The following is a 22857-nucleotide window of genomic DNA, read 5'->3' on the forward strand; positions in this document are numbered from 1 at the left end:
ATGTTCAGGGGGGCTCTGCTGGCACACCTGGATGTACGGGGGGGGGCTCTGCTAGCACTCCGGGATGTACACGGGGGTCTCTGCTGGGCATACATGGATTTTAATGGAAATTTTTTTTCTTCTTCCCCCTTTTTTTTTTTTTTTTTTTTTTTTTTTTTTTTCAGCCCATGCATATTTGTTAAATATACAATGTGAAGAGTTTGGAGACCCCTGATTTAGAACAACAACAAAAAAAGCTTCAGTAAAACAGAGCAAAGAAATCCCAAATAAACTTGAGCCCATCAGTGTCCCCCCCCCCCCCCTGCACCCGAGTCCATATCCTACAGGGTCTTAAAGCTACCCTTACATTGGATCTCCCTTTACTCTGGACTCGCCTTTTTACACCAGTTGGCTGGATACATTCTTGCAGCGGGCCGTAGTTTGGAGACCCCTAGTTTAGTCCTATAAATGAATGGCAATCATGATATCAGCTCTGCAAAAAAACGTTGCTCTTAATATGGCCTATATGGGTAGGAGGCCTCGTGTCTTTATATCTGCCCATATTGCATTGCAGTGTGGTTTTAAAGATGGCGGGTCCTCCTCCTTGGCAGTCAGTTGTGTTAATAGTTCAGAATAAGACTTCAATCCCCGGTAAGGATTGGCACTAAAGTTGTTCAGCATTGCTGTACATGTATATCTAGTTCAGATGGAAGTCTAATATTTGCTCATTGTCAGGATGGAAGACTGAACTGTTGGCTTTCTTTGTAGATGCGAAAAACAAACCAAAGTTGTATATTCCTGGAGATAAGACCCCGAGGAAAAAACCTTTACCTTCCATCGAATCCCTTGGACTGCCTCCACCTAAAGAGCCCAGACCCCCACAGGTGGTCCTCACTCGCTATAAATCTGCAGCTCCGCCATGTAATGCAGTGCAGCTGATGACCCCTACAGGTGGGTAAGAGGATGAGTTGGGTTTTATGTTGCCAAATAAAAGTTTTAATGTTTTAGTTAATTTAAAACTCTATATAACCGTCACTTTACATCAGCTAAATACATTCCAGGTGCATCACACACACGGTGTGCCAAGTCTTAGGGCCGGTTCACACAGCGAGGCGCGGCGAGGCGTCTCCGACTTACCTCGCCGCGACCTGCGGGGAGCTCAGCGGCGACTTGCAGAGGACTTCTGTATAGAAGTCAATGCAAGTCGCCCCCGAAGTCGCCCCGAAGTAGTACAGGAACCTTTTTTCTGAGTCGGAGCGACTCGAGTCGCTCCTCTCAGAACGGTTCCATAGTACTGAATGGGGGCGACTTGCGGGAGCGAGGCGAGGCGAGCCGTGTCGCCTCGCCTCGCCTCGCTGTGTGAACCGGCCCTTAGAAGTTTTCTTTCTAAAGCAGACACAACCCAAGTAAAAAGCCTGTTCCCTGCCAGCATGCTGCAGAGTGGGACTTTGTGTGAAAGCAGTGGTCTCTTTGCAGAGATCCAACATGCCCCCTACTAGATCAGACCTAAATCTCTCAAGTTAGCAAAGTTCACGATCCATGTTGATTGGAGAGCTCTTGTTCTGACTAGATAAGGGGTATGTCAGACCTCTGCAGAGAGACCCAAGTAAAAGCCTGTTCCCTGCCAGGGTGCTGCAGAGTGGGACTCTGTGTAGAAGCAGTGGCCTCTTTGCAGAGATCCAACACGTCCCCCTGCTAGGTCAGACCTGATCATGCTCTCTGCAGATTGGAGAGCTCTGGCTCTGACTCAACAAGGAGTATGTTGGACCTCTACAGAGAGACCACTGTTTAGAGATGAAAACCTGGTTCACAGGCAGTAAAAGCAGGCAGTTGAGCCACAATTTTACACCTTCGACCGACCATCCTAGATTGTGCGATGTCGGCTGGGGGGGCTAGCACTAAAACATATTCCCACTAGGGATGCACCAATATCATTAATTATTTTTTTATATCTATGAGTACCGTTCCCTTTTATTTATTTTTTTATTTTTATTTTTTTTCTTCGCACTCACTAATTGCCAATACCTACCACAACCGTTTTGTTTAGAATTCAGCTGTCAGTAGTGATACAAGGCATTTAAAAGTTATTTACTAATGATTTTATTTATTTTTGCCTTTTTTTCAATGTGAAATGTGTTAAAGGTGTAAAAATATTACTGAACAGAGCAAAAAGAAAAGTTTTAATTAAATGTATTATTTTCCTGCACTTAAATTTTATAAAAACTATTAATAAACGGAGAAGGAGACTAATTAGAGTTAATAATGCTGATTAGACTAAAATAAGAGTTAATAAGGGATTAAAGAGGAAATGCAGTCCGCTCACATCATTTGTAATAAAAATATCTTTTCCACTCTGACGCTTCCCTCCAACCACTTTGCATATTATTTTACAGTGCCTTGCGAAAGTATTCGGCCCCCTTGAACTTTTCAACCTTTTGCCACATTTCAGGCTTCAAACATAAAGATATAACATTTTTTATTTTTTGTGAAGAATCACCAACAAGTGGGACACAATTGTGAAGTGGAACGAAATCTATTGGATTTTTGAAACTTTTTTAACTAATAAAAAACTGAAAAGTGGGGCGTGCAGAATGATTCGGCCCCCTTGCGTTAATACTTTGTAGAGCCACCTTTTGCTGCGATTACAGCTGCAAGTCGCTTGGGGTATGTCTCTATCAGTTTTGCACATCGAGAGACTGAAATTCTTGCCCATTCTTCCTTGCAAAACAGCTGGAGCTCAGTGAGGTTGGATGGAGAGTGTTTGTGAACAGCAGTTTTCAGCTCTTTCCACAGATTCTCGATTGGATTCAGGTCTGGACTTTGACTTGGCCATTCTAACACCTGGATACGTTTATTTGTGAACCATTCCTTTGTAGATTTTGCTGTATGTTTGGGATCATTGTCTTGTTGGAAGATAAATCTCCGTCCCAGTTTCAGGTCTTTTGCAGACTCCAACAGGTTTTCATCCAGAATGGTCCTGTATTTGGCTGCATCCATCTTCCCCTCCATTTTAACCATCTTCCCTGTCCCTGCTGAAGAAAAGCAGGCCCAAACCATGATGCTGCCACCACCATGTGTGACAGTGGGGATGGTGTGTTGAGGGTGATGAGCTGTGTTGCTTTTACGCCAAACATATCGTTTTGCATTGTGGGCAAAAAGTTTGATTTTGATTTCATCTGACCAGAGCACCTTCTTCCACATGTTTGGTGTGTCTCCCAGGTGGCTTGTGGCAAACTTTAGACGAGACTTTTTATGGATATCTTTGAGAAATGGCTTTCTTCTTGCCACTCTTCCATAAAGGGCAGATTTGTGCAGTGTACGACTGATTGTTGTCCTATGGACAGACTCTCCCACCTCAGCTGTAGTTCTCTGCAGTTCATCCAGAGTGATCATGGGCCTCTTGGCTGCATCTCTGATCAGTCTTCTCCTTGTCTGAGCTGATAGTTTAGAGGGACGGCCAGGTCTTGGTAGATTTGCAGTGGTCTGATACTCCTTCCATTTCAAAATGATCGCTTGCACAGTGCTCCTTGGGATATCTTTTTGTATCCAAATCCGGCTTTAAACTTCTCCACAACAGTATTACGGACCTGCCTGGTGTGTTCCTTGGTCTTCATGATGCTCTCTGCACTTTCAACAGAACCCTGAGACTATCACAGAGCAGGTGCATTTATACAGAGACTTGATTACACACAGGTGGATTCTATTTATCACCATCAGTCATTTAGGACAACATTGGATCATTCAGAGATCCTCGCTGAACTTCTGGAGTGAGTTTGCCGCACTGAAAGTAAAGGGGCCGAATAATTTTGCACGCACCACTTTTCAGTTTTTTATTTGCTAAAAAAGTTTAAAATATCCAATAGATTTCGTTCCACTTCACAATTGTGTCCCACTTGTTGGTGATTCTTCACAAAAAATTTAAATTTTATATCTTTATGTTTGAAGCCTGAAATGTGGCAAAAGGTTGAAAAGTTCAAGGGGGCCGAATACTTTCACAAGGCACTGTATATATACTGCGATTCTGTACTTGACTAATATGCTGCAGAAATCTCCCTCCACTGAGTCTGGCTGCAGCCATTTTAACTGTGGGCAGCTGAAGCTGCTGCCTGTTCACTTCCTGGATTTACACAGACGCACAGAGGACCACCTCCAGCTCTCAATCCCTCCCGCTCTCATTGACCCTCTCATGGCTCATCCCTCCTCCCTACTGGGCAAACTCTCTCACCAGAGTGAGAGAGAGAGAGAGCTGTGCATTATGTCATAAGCCTAGGCTAATGACCAGACAAGAAACAGGAAGTGGGCTGTATAAGGGATTTACTGGCAGAAAAAACGTTTTTTACTATTCAAAGTTAAAACAAAAAGGTCAGAAGATTTAATAGACAATAATAATTTTTAATAAAATGACTGAAGTTCCACTTTAACCACTTCCAGACCCGGCACTTATGCCCCTTCCTGCCCAGGACAATTTTCAGCTTCCAGCGCTGTCACACTTTGAATGACAAGTCATGCAACACTGTACCCAGTTGCTAAACAAACTAAAAAAGACCAACATTTTAGAAAAAAATAATATATATATATATATATATATATATATATATATATATATATATATATATATATATATATATATATATATATATATATATATATATATATTTTTTTTTTGTTTTCCCCTTCACTGATAAGGTAGCACTGATATGTAGAACTGATGGGCAGCACTGATAAGTACTGACAGGTGTTACTACTGGGCATTGATTGGCACTGTGGTGGGCACTGGCACACTTTGGGCCACTGATTGGCAGGTGATTGTTACATTTGAGGGGGCTGTGCTGATAACCAATGTGCTGATTATCATAACAACCCCCCCCCCCCCCCCCCCCCCGACAGGGAGAGATGCCAATCGGCTCTCCCTGTCAGCGTGAACTGAGGAATGCCGTTTACCGGCACTTTGTGGTTCACGCGATGATCAGCTGTGACTGGTTATAGCTGAACACGTGGTAGGAAGCCTCTGACAAAGGCTTCTTATCACGATCAGAGATGCGGTGTGTCAGACTGACATGTCGCACTCGCGATCGCCACGCTGCACACCCCCACGGGCACGCGCTGGCATGTTATCCTGCTGGACGTCATATGACGCCCAGTCAGGAATCAGGATAACAGAACCACTTCCCGGCTGTCAAACTGCTATAGGCCGGGCAGGAAGCGGTGAAACGGAGGAACATTTAATAAAAAAAAAAAAAATAAACACTTTACTTGATACGGTGTCTCCATGATTGAAAGTACTGAAATCCAGTGAATGAAAGGGTTGAGCCGGGGACAGTCAGACTGGGGAGGGAAGAGGTGGATGACGCTGGACATCCTCCATCCAGGAAATGAGGGCAGTGCTCTATCTGACTTGCTGCAGCTTGTAATGCACATTGTGAGAAGCTCACAGTGTGCAGTGAAATCGGTAAGCAATGTCGGTCCAGGAGGAACCGGTACAACATCAATTTGAGGCACTTCTGAGTTCATTCAGAATCGCTCTGGAACAAGACGTCATCTTCACTTGTGCCAGAAAGGAATTCAATTGTTCTGTGAAGTGCATTTGGCAGATCAAGTCCCTCCTCAAGGACATGGAATCTGATTTATCTCGATATCACGACCAGTAAATAGAAGACAAACACAGCTTTGTGTCCCGTCCACCATTGGAACGGCGATGTTGTTGTGACTGTAAACTCAGCACTGCGATATCCACACAAAACCGGGATTGACACTCCCTACATTCATCCATGAAGACCTTTCATCTGGGATTCTGATGGCTGCCGTGTGCTCCCCATCCTGCGGGGGGCGTAATGGCTCATTGGGACAGTTTCATTTCCTTTTCCCCATCGGGTGTCGTCATACTTTGTGTATACTATATGTAATATAAGATAAATGCAGTGCCCAAATATGAATGTGTATAAATACCACTAGAATTCATAACAAGTGTACAAAAGCAAATAATAAAATCCATCCAAATGAAAATATTTTTTTCTTTGCACAAATGATATTTAGTTAAGATTGCATTTGGACACAATGTTGATATATCTATATTGATGAATTTGCATCTTTGCACATTAGGACCTTACATTGATTTATTTTTATGTTAATTCATTTTGATTATTATTCAATGTAAGGTCCCAATGTGCAAACATGCAAATTCATCAATATACATATATCAACATTAAATACCATTTGTGCAAAAAAAAAAATAATAATAATTATATATATGTGTGTGTGTGTGTGTGTGTGTGTGTGTGTGTGTGTGTGTATGTGTGTATGTATATATATATATATATATATATATATTTTTTTTTTTTATAAAAATTTAAATAATATTTTAGTGTCCACATTAGCACTACATCTTATACTGATTGATTTATTTTTACATTGATACATTTTGATTATTATTCATTTAAAGAATGTTTGCTATGTACGATTAGTGTGGGGTGTGCACTAAATTGGCAGCAGCTCTTACTTTTTATTCTTTTTATATTTTGCTATTACTGTCTTTTTTTTTTTTTTTTTTTTTTACACATACCTGTAATTAGTGCAGGGCTTTATTTCTTTTTTTTCACTTTTAAAATTTAAATGAACACCATTTCATGTGTAGAAATTAATTTCTGAATAGATACAGTATCTTACAAAAGTAAGTGCACCCTCACATTTTTGTAACAATTTTCTTCTATCTTTTCATGTGACAACACTGAAGAAATGACACTTTGCTACAATGTAAAGTAGTGAGTGTACAGCTTGTATAACAGTTTAAATTTGTTGTTCCCTCAAAATAACTCAACACACAGCCATTAATGTTTAAACCACAAAAGTGAGTACACCCCTAAGTGAAAATTGGGCCAAATTAGCCATTTTCCCTCCTCTGTGTCATGTGACTCTTTAGTGCTACAAGGTCACAGGTGTGAGTGGGGAGCCGGTGTGTTTAAATTTGGGGAGCATGTGAAATGTATACATCTTTGTCTCAAAATATATACTGTATTTATCGGCGTGTAACACGCACCCCAAGTTTAGGAGGGAATTTTAACGAGTTCCCGACCGGTTTTCGCCGATGTACGTCGGCAGAATGGCACGGGCAGGCATATTGGCGTAAAGGTACGTCCATTTTTATATGCCGCCCTGCCACCGTGTCTGCGCCGACAGCGGCACGCTCACGTGCCGGTCGGGGCCCACCCTGTGAGTCTGGTCGTGGGTCCCGCGGACTCGATCGCCGCGGGGATACCCGCGATCGTCTCACGGGGCGGCTGAATGGGGGAGATGCCGTTGTAAACAGCATCTCCCTGTTCTGCCTAGCAACAAGTGACGCTGATCTTTGCTCCATGTGATTGGAGCAGAGATCAGTGTTCACTAACACAAAGCACAGCCCCCCACAGTTGGTAACATGCCCCTAGGAACACTTAACCCCTACACTGCCCCCCTGGTTAACCCCTTCCCTGCCAGCGTAATTTACACAGGAATCGCTGCATTTGTATAGCACTGATTGCTGTATAAATGACAATGGTCCCAAAAATGTGTCAAAAATGTCCGATGTTTCCGTCCTTAATGTCAGTCACAATAAAAATCGCTGATCGCCGCCATTACTAGTAAAAAAAAAAAAAAAATTATTAATAAAAACGCCATAAAACTATCCCCTATTTTGTAAACGCAATAACTTTTGCGCAAACCAATCAATCGCTTATTGCGATTTTTTTTATTTTTATTTTTTTTTTTTTTTTCAAAAAATATGTAGAAGAATACATATCGGCCTAAACTGAGGGAAACCATTTTTTTTTTTAGATATTTTTGGGGGATTTTTATTATAACAGAAAGTTAAAAAAGAATGACTTTTTGTCGCTCTATTTTTGTTTATAGCGCAAAAAATAAAAACCGCAGGGGTGATCAAATACCACCAAAAGAAAGATCTATTTGTGGGAAAAAAGGACGTCAATTTTGTTTGGAAACCACGTCGCACGACCGCGTAATTGTCAGTTAAATCGACGCAGTGCTGAATCGCAAAACGTGGTCTGGTCTTAAGCCAGCAAAATGGTCCGGTCTGAAAGTCGTTAAGGAAAAAAAACTTTTAGGAGGGAAGTTTTTAAGGGAAAAAAAAAATTGCATTTAAATGCCCATCAATGCAGCTTATCAGTGTCCATCTGCAGCCTTGTTAGTGTCATATGCAGCTTTGTCATGCAGCCTTGTCCATCATTGTACCCTTGTCAGTGTCATTTGCAGCCTTGTCAGTTTTTTTATTTGCAGCTTTTTTTAAATTTTTTTTAAATGCCGCTGCCGAGATACAGAGCCGGATGTCCGGCGTATCTCGGCAGTGCTCGGTAGTTCTCGTCGGCTTTCGGCCGTTCTCATTGTTTATATGTAACAATTCTGTAGAACTGTGGAGGGAATTGGCAAATGTAACCATTGTAGTTATTGGTTACATTTATTTGCTAAAATAAAAATACTAAAAGTAGTTGAATATTGAAAGTGTTTTTAAAGTGGTTGTAAACCGTGGCTGTGTGGCTTTTGAGGAAAAAAATATCCCCTGCAAGGCAACTAGCACATTATACAAATACCTTGGAATGAAGCCCTCAGTGCTATGCAGTCACAGCTGAAAGTGCTGACATGTCAAGGTGTGCCGGACCTTCAGAGCGAATGCGCCGGTGACATCACCGGCTGCATGCAGGGTGAATATCTCCTAAATGGTGCAGGTTTAGGAGATATAAATTCTACCTACAGGTAAGCCTCATTATAGACTTACCTGTAGGTACAAATGACCAAGCAGGGCTTACTACCACTCTAAACCCAAAACCAAAAATGTAAGATGTGGCAGCTCGCCAATCATTAGATGTGGTGGCTGCATTCGTTTGATATTTTAGGCATCTGTTCCCCCCCCCCTCCCCCCCACCTCTGTTTTTACCTGGTGATCTCACCAGTAACACACCACCTTTATTAGAGCACCTCCACTCCAGATGAAGGAGCACAGGGGGCACCTTTTTAGACAGCGGCATTGTCAGTCTGGGGAGAGGAGAGTGTTAGATGTACTCGGGACTGGGACAAGGGGGTGAGCAGGAGGGGAGACTGTAGTATCATGTGGGGTGGGGGCGCCACAAGAAGATTTGTGTTGGGTGTGGGAATTTGGGAGGCAGCAGAGGGTACAAATTTGATCGGGGGGTGCTTGCTTTGGGGGGGAGAGGATTTGTGCTAGGGGTGGGGATTTTTTTGGTGGGGGGTGATTTGTGCTATTAGGAATGATGGGGGGGGGAAGATTTGGAGTGAGGGGGGCTGTGTATTCGGAGGGGAAATTTGAGAGGTAGAGGATTTGTGCCAGGAGCAGTGATTTTATTTTTTATTTTATTTTTTTATTTTTTGGGTGGGTTTGTGCTGTGGGGATTCGAGGCGATAGAGGATTTGAGCTGGGATGGGGGGGGGGGCAAAGATTTGTGCTGGGAGGGCAGATTTCAGCAGGGGATGGATTTGTCCTGGGAGGAGAGGGAATTCGTGCTCAGAGGGTAAGCATGTATCCGTGCTCCCCCCCCCCCCCCTTTTTTTTTAATTTTTTTATGTTTATTAAAAGCTGATCATTCTAAGCACCCCTATCAGTGGTAAATGGTACATCTCATCTCTCTAATTGCTAAATCTGCAAGAGAGCTTGTTCTGTTAAACAGACTTCTCATGCCAGATCACCAGGGGAAAATGGTAGGAATAAAGTATAAAGAAAACTAATGCAGCCACTGCATCTAAGAATCAGTAAACTGCAATATAATGTTTGCTTTTGTGTTTAATACTGCTTTATGTTATGTTTACACATTGTTCACGTTTGGGACATACACAAAATTGTGCGCTTTCCTTTCAAGCACAGTAACCTGTTTCCCTTTTGTGTACACACAAGGGTGCCAATAAATAATGGCACACCCCATGCATCTGCTAATATGGGAATTTTTAAAAAAAATTTTTGTGCATGCCAAACTGCATGGTGCAGGTGGGTGCAACACAATTTTGGAAAAGTGTTGTGTACTTCTTTTTCTACCCTTCCTGTGGCACACACAAACACACGTGTCATTGCACCTGTAGGGTGTGAACCTAGCCGAAAATGTTCTATTTTCCTTTAGCAATTGTTATGGAGAAAAATACAATTTGGGTCAGGGAATATAGGGAGCAAGCTGCACCCATGGCTTGGGGTGCTGAGGAACTACAAGTGGCAGCACTACCCAACCCCAATAGAGTGCCCATGTAGACATCAATACTGTCAGAAACCATGAATCGGACTGAGACAGAAGTACAATTAAATCGCACTTGTTTATTACTAAAAAGGTAAATAGAAAAAGCGTAGTCAAGCATAGCCAAAGTCCAGTAACCAGATCGGGTAGTCAGCTAGTCCAAAGTTCATTAGCCAGGTCGGGTAATCAGCCAGGCCTGAAGTCAGGGATCCAAGGAGAGCAACTGCAAGCAGGATAAGGAGCCAGGAGGGATGTCAGAAAGCCAGTCTTGAAACAAACAGCAGGAGATGGTTCCCTGTGATGTGACCAACGCGAAGGCAGAGGAGAAGTGAGCTGGAAGGCTTTAAATAGGCAGGTCAGACGAGCATCTTTGGGAACAGCTGGTAACTGTGGAGAGAGAAGAGAGCTGGCAATTAGCCGACAGCTGAGTGGCCAGCCCTGACAAATACACACTTTATGTCAATGTTTGTTTTTGCTTTGTCGCTTTTGAAGTTTGAAGATCGTTATGTGAAACATCGCAAGTGCCCCGAGTAAAAGAGCTGACACTGGTTTTTAGTAAAGTAGAACACGAGACGCATACCTCACCCCTACCGCCATATGACTTCCATTGTGAGCGGAGCGCAAAATACAATGCAGTGCTCCCCTGACCCGCCTCAGTTAAAGTGGGCCGTGCAAGAATTTTGTCTGGTCAAATTCCTGACCTGCGACAATATATAGCGAAAGGTGTGTGTTTTTTTTTTTTTTTTTTTTTCTTTAGAAGGCTCAACCTTCTATTTATTACAAGCTGGGCAAGAAATGACATACCCAACACACTAAACACCCAGCACTTCACTACAGGGCAGAGTTACTTTTAAAGAGCAACTGCAGTGCGCTCACATAATTTGTACTAAAAACGTCTTGGCCATTCTAAAGCTTCCCTCCAACCACTTTGCATATTTTATATATACTGTGATTCTGTACTTGCCAAATATGCTGCAGAAATCTCCCTCCGTCGAGTCTGGCTGTATTCATTATAACTGTGGGCAGCTGAAGCTGCTGCCTGTTCTCTCCTTGGGTTTACACAGACACACAATGGCACGCCTCCAGCTCGGCAGCTCTCATTGGCCCTCTTATGACTTCTGCACTCCTGTGATCTGTTTTCAACTTGCCGTGAGCTGAAGCCTGCTTTTGGCAGACCAGTGCTGGGACAAGGTCATCCAGCGCCCAGGGCAAAGATGCCAAACTGCACCCCCTGCTTCCCTTGGAATTTGCATCAGGGCATCCTCATCCCTGCGATAAACCATTGCACCCAGGGCAACTGTCCCTCCTGCCCACCCCTTGTCCCAGCCCTGCAGCAGACAACACAGAACCAGTGCATGCGCTGAAAAGATCCAGACCGTATGGTCCAGAAGCCTGTAACGACAGCTGGCTCAGCCTCTCCCAGTCACTCCCACAGTCCAGCACTCTGGAAAGCAGAGAGACAGTGACTAACAGTCTGCAGCACTCTGCTCACAGATTTCAGTGCCCCTCAATCCTAACCTTTACTATAAACCCCGAACACTAATTTCAACCCCCCCCCCACAGCATTCCTATAGTGCCTGTGACAGACCCAACCAGGACAGGGTCTTTGGAGGGGGCTGCATGGTAGCCTCTTGCCTGTTCACTATGGTCCCTGGCTTTGGAGGGAGCTCTATTCTCGGGACGTTTGTGCCTAGAGTGGTCTTGCTTCAGATTGGGGTCCAGGTCCCCCCCCCCCCCCGAAAAACACACTCTGGGAACCAAGGACCTGGATTGGGGCCTCTGTGTGCCCAAAAGAGAAATGACTGCGTCACCCCCCCCCCCCCCCCTCCTAGACTCAGAAGCTCAGAATTTATGTTAATATAATCAGCTAAAAGTAAATGTGGCCTGTCACAACTGTAATAAAACAGACATGCCCACATGCCTCCACCCCTAAATGTTGCATATTGGAGAAAAAATTAAGTGGGACTTTGCATGAGGCATGTGAATGTATATAATACTGTATACAATGATACATCTATCTGTATTGATGTTAACATTTCAATCCCATAAGGTAATCCATGATTGATACTGATGCATTATCTTTTTTACAATCATATTCATAAATGGTACAATATACTCATAAAAGATTTACTTAACAAATATGATAAAGCATAATTAATACAAGTAATCAATGGACATAATTGATGCAATCAATACAAGATAAATAATTCATACAAAATACAGAGCATTTAAGTAAAATTCACATGATACATGTACAGGTAATAGACAATGATATTGTTAATTTGGGTATGTCTTGGTACTCTTATTTGGAAACTCGGCACGTTTCATGGCGTTCTAGCCAATCATCAGGAGTAAAATGCACGGTATATGCTGAAAAGTCAGGTAAATATCCATTAATATATAATGCCCTCTAAAAAGGATAATATAATATAATCAGCTCAATATAAACTGATACTGGGTCTCCTGCTATAATCTGTTTTTATTAAGGTGTCTTTCTCTCATTGTATATTTCACCATTGTGTGCCTCCTAGGTGTGAATTCCCATTGGCAAATGAGTCCCCTATTTTTTCTATCGGTCTGTCTGCTAGTATTGTGTCCACTTCACCTCATTAACAAACTATTGTGGGATGTTCTGTTAGCTTACTGTTTTTATTAGCTAACTGTTTGTTCATTTTTCATTAGATGTACTGACATCACTGTTTACAGTTTTTGCATTGTTTAGGATAATGTGATCAGGCTCTTATCTGATTTTGTATGGTATACAGTGCCTTGCGAAAGTATTCGGCCCCCTTGAACTTTTCAACCTTTTGCCACATTTCAGGCTTCAAACATAAAGATATAAAATTTAAATTTTTTGTGAAGAATCACCAACAAGTGGGACACAATTGTGAAGTGGAACGAAATCTATTGGATATTTTAAACTTTTTTAGCAAATAAAAAACTGAAAAGTGGTGCGTGCAAAATTATTCGGCCCCTTTACTTTCAGTGCAGCAAACTCACTCCAGAAGTTCAGCGAGGATCTCTGAATGATCCAATGTTGTCCTAAATGACTGATGGTGATAAATAGAATCCACCTGTGTGTAATCAAGTCTCTGTATAAATGCACCTGCTCTGTGATAGTCTCAGGGTTCTGTTGAAAGCGCAGAGAGCATCATGAAGACCAAGGAACACACCAGGCAGGTCCGTAATACTGTTGTGGAGAAGTTTAAAGCCGGATTTGGATACAAAAAGATTTCCCAAGCTTTAAACATCCCAAGGAGCACTGTGCAAGCGATCATTTTGAAATGGAAGGATTATCAGACCACTGCAAATCTCCCAAGACCTGGCCGTCCCTCTAAACTTTCAGCTCAGACAAGGAGAAGACTGATCAGAGATGCAGCCAAGAGGCCCATGATCACTCTGGATGAACTGCAGAGAACTACAGCTGAGGTGGGAGAGTCTGTCTATAGGACAACAATCAGTCGTACACTGCACAAATCTGGCCTTTATGGAAGAGTGGCAAGAAGAAAGCCATTTCTCAAAGATATCCATAAAAAGCCTCGTCTAAAGTTTGCCACAAGCCACCTGGGAGACACACCAAACATGTGGAAGAAGGTGCTCTGGTCAGATGAAACCAAAATCCAACTTTTTGCCCACAATGCAAAACGATATGTTTGGCGTAAAACCAACACAGCTCATCACCCTCAACACACCATCCCCACTGTCACACATGGTGGTGGCAGCATCATGGTTTGGGCCTGCTTTTCTTCAGCAGGGACAGGGAAGATGGTTAAAATTGAGGGGAAGATGGATGCAGCCAAATACAGGACCATTCTGGATGAAAACCTGTTGGAGTCTGCAAAAGACCTGAAACTGGGACGGAGATTTATCTTCCAACAAGACAATGATCCCAAACATACAGCAAAATCTACAAAGGAATGGTTCACAAATAAACGTATCCAGGTGTTAGAATGGCCAAGTCAAAGTCCAGACCTGAATCCAATCGAGAATCTGTGGAAAGAGCTGAAAACTGCTGTTCACAAACGCTCTCCATCCAACCTCACTGAGCTCCAGCTGTTTTGCAAGGAAGAATGGGCAAGAATTTCAGTCTCTTGATGTGCAAAACTGATAGAGACACCCCAAGCGACTTGCAGCTGTAATCGCAGCAAAAGGTGGCTCTACAAAGTATTAACGCAAGGGGGGCGAATCTTTTTGCACGCCCCACTTTTCATTTTTTTTATTAGTTAAAAAAGTTTCAAAAATCCAATAGATTTCGTTCCACTTCACAATTGTGTCCCACTTGTTGGTAATTCACAAAAAATAAAAATCTTATATCTTTGTTTGAAGCCTGAAATGAAAAGGTTGAAAAGTTCAAGGGGGCCGAATACTTTCGCAAGGCACTGTAAGTACTGTGTGAATTTACAATAAAGTCGGTTCCAGTTTGCACCTAAGTTAGTGTCTAGTTTATGGGTGCAGTGCTCAGCTATAATCTATAATATAACTGGTTCCTCATTCCAGAGTGGAGGAAGCTGTATCTTGATGGAGGCCCCCAGGCTGGGAGCCAGTTGATCCATCACAGTGCCTAATAGAGATACCAGCTCTACTTAGTTTTTATTTAATTTTTTATATCAATGGGCCCCTTTTGTGGAATATTTAATTTCTTCCTGTAGATCTCCAAATGTTTAGAGATTTTGGTTTGTCTGTATGACCTACATATAAATATACATATATATATATTTTTATTTTTTTTCTTTCAGCAGTGACTGAGACAGAATATGAGCTCCCTGACCCCAGGTACGCTATGTGGAATATCTGGTATATGATAAAATATAAAACCTACAACCCGCCGCTAAATGTCCGGCCCGTCAGTACACATGATCAATTCACATACACCCGGCCTGCGGACATTTTAACGCCTTCACGCAGACCGCTCCCAAATGTGCGACCTCGGCTTGAAGGGGTTGTACCGGGGTGATGCCTGTTGTGACTTTTTTTTTTTTTTTTTTTTTTTTTAGTTGAAGCCACTAGGATGTTATGCCAAGCAGCGGGAGGGGACATCTCCTGCTGCCTTCTGCGGCTCTCCCGTCCCACCGGAAGGCCCAAACGACCAGCCGGCGGATGTGCTTTGAACGGCTTTGAACAGGTCTTGGATCTAGTAACCCTGAAACGATGTCATGACATCACTTCTGGTTTACAGAAGACTTGAAGGCACCAATTTTTTTTTTTTAAATTACAGTATTCAAAACAGCCAGACTTGGTGTTTAGAATGCTTTTAAGTGCAAAAGAAGGATTTGGGGTCTTGTAATGTAAAGGGGGACCAGAGGTACGGGGGCTGTGTAATGTAAAGGGGGCCAGAGGTACGGGGGCTGTGTAATGTAAAGGGGGGCCAGAGGCGCGGGGGCTGTGTAATGTAAAGGGGGGTTAGAGGTGCGGGGGCTGTGTAATGTAAAGGGGGGCCAGAGGCGCGGGGGCTGTGTAATGTAAAGGGGGGCCAGAGGCGCGGGGGCTGTGTAATGTAAAGGGGGGCCAGAGGCGCGGGGGCTGTGTAATGTAAAGGGGGGTTAGAGGTGCGGGGGCTGTGTAATGTAAAGGGGGGCCAGAGGCGCGGGGGCTGCGTAATGTAAAGGGGGGCCAGAGGCGCGGGGGCTGCGTAATGTAAAGGGGGGCCAGAGGCGCGGGGGCTGCGTAATGTTTTCTTCATTTATTAGCAGGTGAATGCGGCCTTCCATCCATTCACATACATTGAATCCGGCCATTAGGTGGGAAAAGGTAGCTGACCCCTGCCATACATCATCCTATCTGTCTTGGAAGGATTTAAAGTTATTGTATTTATTTATTTTTTTAAATAACAAACATGTTATACTTGCCTACCTGGCACTTCTGGCTCCTCCTTTTCCCTTGACAGACATCACGCGGCTCAGCGCCCGCCCCCCCCCCCCCATCCTTACTGGTTGTAATTGTCAGCAGCAGTAGCGAATGGCTTCCACTGCTTTCTCTGTGTCCAGTGAGTATGAAGAGAGCCGATGCTCTCATGCACATCGATAGATCGAGATCGGGCTCAGGTAAGTATAAGGTGGGGCTGGGGGAAAGATATACACAGAATTGGTGTTTTTTTTATTTTTGTTTTTTTTACCTTTTTTATAAGGGCCCTTTCACACTGATTCACTTTTGATGTGCTTTGGATGCATTCCCATTGATTTGCAATGAAAGGTGCCCTTTTGGTGCGATTTTTGAAAAACTGCACCACACCCGCCGTGTTGAGTTTGTATAGGATTTAATGGGATTAAATCAGCTTCCTGAAAAATGAACAGCACCCTGCCTCAGTACTTGTCTCAAGGGTCCTCAGTCCTGATACAAGCAGTGGGCGGGATCTTGGGAGGAGTTATGCAAATATCAAAATGATTGTGGGGGGACAGTTTGGAGTTGGTGTCAGTCTGGAGGATTGGGCTTCCTCCCTTTTTTATTTTTTATGCAGTCTGCCCTAGATTAGACATGGGCGCTGTCAAAAAATTTGTTTCGTTCTGTAAGAAAAAAAAAATTGTAATTCCTGTACGAAATTTAATTCGGATTCGTATGAAATATGAATTTTTCATTAAATTCATCATACCGAACTTTCGTTATTTTAACGAAAAGTTTACGAATCTATCTATTGTGCTATGCTTATTTCCTGGAGTTTTTTAACTTTTAGGTTTGTCAACTTTTCGGAACAATTACGAATGTTCGTTATGATGAATTTATCATTATCAGGGGTTCCCTCCATCCCTGCGCTGTGCTGACTTCCTCTGGTGAACAAAGCACCAGTCATGTTTCTGTTCATTTGGATCTGAAATTCGTTAATGAAATTTCGTATGAAATTTGTAAGCATAAAAATTAATATTTTCGGATTCGTACAAATTTTAGATTTGTACGAAACGATTCGCACATGTCTACCCTAGATAGCTCCCACATATGATGCTGAGCCTCCATGATTAAAAGAACTGAAATCCAATTAATAAAAGGGGAGGGGCCAAGGACAGTCAGGCTGTGGAGGAAAACTCTAAATGATGCTGGATGTCCTTCAGCCAGGAAATGAGGTGGATTTCATTTGACTTGCTGCAGCTTCTAATGCACATTGTGAGAAGCTCACAGTGTGCAGTTAAATCAGAGCAAGCGATTACAATACAGGAGCAACTGTGCAACATTGAAGGGAAGGCCGGAGTTTAGCTTCAGTTGGGGCCCCAGGAGGTAAATAAAAAAATAAAAAAGAGAGCTCTGCATGCAATGCTCGCCTTCTCTACAGCACTGTCCCCCCACAATCATTTTATTTCCACCTCCTAGAGGTTCTTCGTCTTTTGTGTTGCCAGAATCGTGCTTCCCAGAAGACTGAGGAAATCCTGTGAGTACGTGCATGGTGTCATAGCCCCGCCCCCAAGGGGGCATCCCTGTGGCATCCTGTACTCGCATGCAGAGCAGAGAACAATGACGTCATCACATCAGCCCCATTCTCTGCAACGTTGAGGACTGCCCGTCGCCAGAGAGAAGCCTTTGAGATGGAGGAACCCTGTGTGTCACATATTTGACCTGAAGTCCTCTTTAAAAGGTGAGTATAAAGCATAAATCTTGCAGGGGACCTCGGGGGCGGAGCCTAGACCCGGGCTCAGGACCGTCATTTTGTCTTCCTTATAGTCTTGAATGCATTTGCCATTTGTGCGTCTTTGGGTGAGCTTTTTCCTTTTGTGTTTTTTGCTTTAGCTCACCGTCCCATGGAGAAGAATTGTACGATGATGCCTCAAACCTCCATGCCTCGCCGGAGAGCGAATCAAATGTCTATGAAGTAGAGGGGCCCCAGGCTGGTGAGTGGCTATGTATTAGTTGCTGTGAATGGCACACATAGTGCATCTCCTGTGAGCATGCATTGATCTTGATTCATACTTTTACAGCAACACTTGAGGTGTGCTTAAGGCATGCTGAAATCTCCTACAATAATATTTAGCAGGCCACTTTAGCATGCCTTTGGTGCATTTAAAGGTGTCATGAGTGCTGCTTGAAACCTAATGAATCAGAGTCATTGAGTCATGATGGTCCTTAAAGTGAAAAGGGGGATCTTAAAACTCAGAGGTCCACTCGGTGAACTTTTCCTCCAGCAGACCCTTCACATTCCTCCAAGATCCATCACATCTAAACCCCCCCCCCCAATAAAATCATTGTCGTTAGTCCCCCCTTTTAATCACAGCCCCCCCTTTTACATTAGCCTCTCTTCAGTACTCCCTTTACTTTGCAGTCCCTCTTTTACGTCAGTTCCCCCCTTATATCACAGCCCCCCTTTGCATCACGGTCTTTAATGTTCCCTTTAATTTACAGTCTACACTTTACATCACTGTCCTTGGGCTTCACTTTACATCTTGCTCCCCCCCCCCCCCATTTTTCATTACAGTTCCCCTTTTACATCAGTGTCTTCAGTACTCCATTTACTTCACAGCCCCTCTTTTATGTCAGTTCCCCCCCCCCCTTTACGTTACACAGCCCCCTTTGCATCACTGTCTTTATTGATCTCTTTCATTCACAGACCAAACTTTACATCTCTGTCCTTGGGCTTCACTTTACATAACAGCGACCCTTTTACATCCAGTGTCTTCAGTCCTCCGTTAACATTTACAGCCCCCTTTTATTTTAGCCCCGCACCCTTTACAGCACTGTCTTCAGTGATGCCTTTACTTCACAGTCCCCACTTTACATCACTGTCCTTAGGCTTCACTTTCCATCTTAGCCCCCCCACCCCTTTTTCATTACAGTTACCCCTTTTACATCAGTGTCTTTAGTCCTCCCTTTACATCACAAGCCCCACTTTTATGGCAGTTCCCCCCCCCTTATATCACAGCCCCCCTTTACATCACAGCCCCACTTTACATCACTGTCTTCAGAGATCCCTTTTCTTCGGTCCCCACTGTACATCACTGTCCTTAGGCTTCACTTTACATCACTTTATTCAGTGATCTTTTTATGTCACAGCCCCCCTTTTTGCATCACAGTCCTCAGTCATCCACCCTTTACATAACGACCCCTCCCCCCCCTTTCACTTCACTTATCAGCCCTCCCTTCATATTAGTGGTCTCTGTTTCCTTCCAATCACTGCCCCCTCTTCATAGTCCTACCTTTTACAGAGCAGGGCAGAGGATGGGAGGTGCAACAGGTCTGGATGGAGGATGGGAGGTCCCCAACTTTTTTTTCCATGTTAACAAGTGTGTGATTGGTTGCTAGCTAGGACCACCCTGTGTCCCCGGAGAGGACACCCGGGGGCGCTAAGGGTTGCATCAGTCTGATTAGGACTGTCATTTGGTCCAGATGTAAACCGTGGTCTGCATCTGGGTCACAGTCCACCATTTACTGATGCTTGATGTATAGGATTAAGGGAAGCAAAGGATGAGAAGGAGGGAGAGAGGAAAGCAGAAGAGGACTATGGGCGCAGGGAAGACACGGGTAGTGTACAGGGGCCAGGAGCTCTGATCCACAGACGTTCAAGCCTTTAACCACTTCAGCCCCGGAAGATTTTACCCCCTTCTTCACCAGAGCACTTTTGTGATTCGGCACTGCGTCACTTTTTTGACAATTGCGCGGTCGTGCGACGTGGCACCCAAACAAAATTGACGTCCTTTTTTTCCCACAAATAGAGCTTTCTTTTGGTGGTATTTGATCACCTCTGTGTTTTTTTTTATTTATTTATTTATTTATTTATTTTTTCGCTATAAACAAAAAATACAGCGACAATTTTGAAAAAAAAAGCAATTTTATTTATTTTTTTACTTTTTGATATAATAAATATGCCAAAAAAATGTATAAAACAAATTTATTTCTCAGTTTAGAGCGATATGTATTCTTCTACATATTTTTGGTAAAAAAAAACAAAAAAAAACCCCACAATAAGCGTATATTACATAGTTGCATGGTTAGTAAGGTTGAATAAAGACACCAGTCCATACAGTTCAACCTGAGTGAGTGTCTACAATTGTCCCTATCCCTGTACATTGCATCTCATTAAAGTACCCATTAGGGGTGCAACGGATCAAAAAACTCACGGATTGGATCGTTCCTCGGATCAGAGTCACGGATCGGATCATTTTTCGGATCAGCAAATAATAATTGAATTTGCAAAAACCTGTGAAAATTCCACCACCATATAGTCCCCACTGTAATATCCACATCTCCCCCACTGTAATATCCACATCTCCCCCACTGTAATATCCACATCTCCCCCACTGTAATATCCACATATCCCCCACTGTAATATCCACATCTCCCCCACTGTAATATCCACATCTCCCCCACTGTAATATTGGCTGGGTACAGCCGAGCATGGCTGGGTATCGCCACCGGTTTGTTTACAGGTGATCGCTCTGTCTTTTGACGGAGTGATCACATTGGGTGTAGAAAGATGGCCACCGCTTCGAAGCTAGGCCAAAGCCGCTGCCTTTCCTAAGGCCGAGAACGTGGAGCGCTCTGCAGATCGCGGCGTGTGCCGATCCGACCGGGGTGACCCGTTCAGATCACGGATCAGTGATGATCCGTTGCACCCCTAATACCCATATAGGGCCATCAATTTACACATATATCGCACACTCACATCGGTCCCTACCCTCAAGGAGCCCACAATCCAAGGTCCCCATTCATATACTAGGGCCAATTTTGGACAGAAGCCAATTAACCTACCTGCATGTCTTTGGAGTGTGGGAGGAAACTGGAGCACCCAGAGGAAACCTAGGCAGGCACAGGGAGAACATGCAAACTCCAGGCAGGTAGTGTTGTGGTTGGGATCCAAACCAGTAACCCTTTTTACTGCTAGGCGAGAGTGCTTACCACTACACCACTGTGCCGATTGATTGCTTTGTGCAAAAGTTATAACGTCTACAAAATAGGGGATAGATTTATGACTTTTTTTTATTAGTAATGGCGTCTATATGGGATTTTTATCATGACACCGACGTTATGGCGGACACATCGGACACTTTTGACACTAATTTGGGACCACTGTCATTTATACAGCGATCAGTGCTATAAATGGCCACTGATTACTGTGTAAATGACACTGGCAGGGAAGGGGTTAAACACACAGCTCCCAACTGTCCCTGATTTGGAGCAATGTCCCTCTGTTCCTCATTCCTCCTCATTTGTCCCTCATTTTGGTCTGATCGATATAATTGTATATAAAATGCACTTTTTATCTATCAATAAGTGTTTCCCAGCACTAAACCTTTTATCTGATTTCTAAATTGCTGCATTTGTACATTTTAAAAGCCAATATAAAGGAATAGTAGTGGTAAAAAAAAAAAGTCCTTGTGGATTTAATTAACCTTTTTTTGGGGGTTAATTCTCCTTTAAGAGGGTGTGGCAGGGGGCGTGTCCTATGTCTACATACATTTACTAGTAGGTGTCCCTCATTCCCATCTCAAAATGTTGGGAGGTATGTAAACACTAGGGGGCGATCAAGGGGTTAAGTGTATCCTAGGCAGGTGTTCTAACTGACATGACAGCGATGCTCCCGATGACGGGGAGCAGTGATCTCTGTCATGTCACAAGGCAGAACAGGGAAATGCCTTCTTTACATAGGCATCTCCCCATTCTTCCGATCCGTGGCACGATCACGGGCCCCCCAGCGGACGTCGTGTCCGCGGGACCCACGGGCACGGAGTACGCGGCGGGCACAGTGCTGCGATTTTTAAGGGGACATACCTGTATGCCCATTTGCCCAGGCGTGCCAGTGTGCCGACTTGCATCTTCGTGCGCTGGTCGGCTAGTGGTTAATAAAGAATAAATTTGATTCTGTTTGTCTTCCGTAATGTGAAATGAAACTCCCACTAAATGAGAATAACACATTACACCGGAGCAAATGTTTCTTCATTGGTGCCATATAGTACATGTTGGCAGGGCTGGTGCAAGGATTTTTGACACCCTAGGCGAAAACCTAATTTTGCCGCCCCGTTGGCTCCACCCATGACTCCACCCCCTTTGCCCTGCCCATGTGACAGGAGGCGCTGCTGTACAGGAAGCATCGGCTCCCTCTAGTGTTGGCTCCAGTGCTGCGCTGCACCTCTAATTACACTACCGGTCGGTCTGAGTTAGTTACATGCTGCAGCCTGCAGAGCATGCAGATGCGGATAGAAACCAGCAGCTGGGCGCCCCTAGGCAGCTTTGCACCCTAGGCGGCTGCCTAGTTTGCCTAGTGGTAGCACCGGCCCTGCATGTTGGCATTGCCATTCCTCATGTTTGTACTCCAGTTTTTTTTCTGTTAATTAAAACATTTATATATATATATTTTTTTTAATATCAAAAAGATACGTTTTCAAAAAATTATTTTGTTTATTGCAGGAACACCAAAAGTCAAGACGTCCAAACCGTGTCCCCCAAGGTACAGCAAACCGTATACTAAGATTATAAAAATGACAGTTTTCTTTTCACCCTTGTAAATATGGCAGTGACATCATCACTGTGCTGTACATTAGACATGTGCAATTTGTTTCATTCCGAAGCCTTTTTTGAAATTCGACAAATTCGTTAATTTGGAAATATTCGAATGAACGAAACCCCGTTTTAACGAATTTTTACGAAAATAAGGATGAAAATTTCAAAAGAACGAAAATCTGAAAATTAAGAACGAAACTCCAAAATAATAACGAACGAATAATAACTGTTACTAATTTATTAAATT

General features: G+C 43.5%; 1 protein-coding gene across 3 annotated transcripts in view; it reads left to right on the forward strand.

The window, feature by feature from the left end:
* The window catches only part of FYB2 (FYN binding protein 2), a 108675-nt gene that overhangs the window by 18340 nt on the left and 67478 nt on the right, over positions 1 to 22857 (forward strand). For 2 of the 3 annotated variants that reach the window (XM_077450639.1, XM_077450640.1), the window contains exons 3-6: positions 748 to 930; positions 14936 to 14972; positions 17910 to 18010; positions 22518 to 22557. In XM_077450639.1, the coding sequence (XP_077306765.1) occupies positions 748 to 930; positions 14936 to 14972; positions 17910 to 18010; positions 22518 to 22557 (361 nt within the window). The remainder of the gene's footprint in view (positions 1 to 747; positions 931 to 14935; positions 14973 to 17909; positions 18011 to 22517; positions 22558 to 22857) is intronic. The other variant, XM_077450641.1, reaches the window with a different exon arrangement.

Source organism: Lithobates pipiens, unplaced genomic scaffold, assembly GCF_037356315.1.
Source record: "Lithobates pipiens isolate NorthernLeopardFrog02 unplaced genomic scaffold, aLitPip1_a1.2 Scaffold_23, whole genome shotgun sequence".
NCBI lineage: Eukaryota > Metazoa > Chordata > Amphibia > Anura > Ranidae > Lithobates > Lithobates pipiens.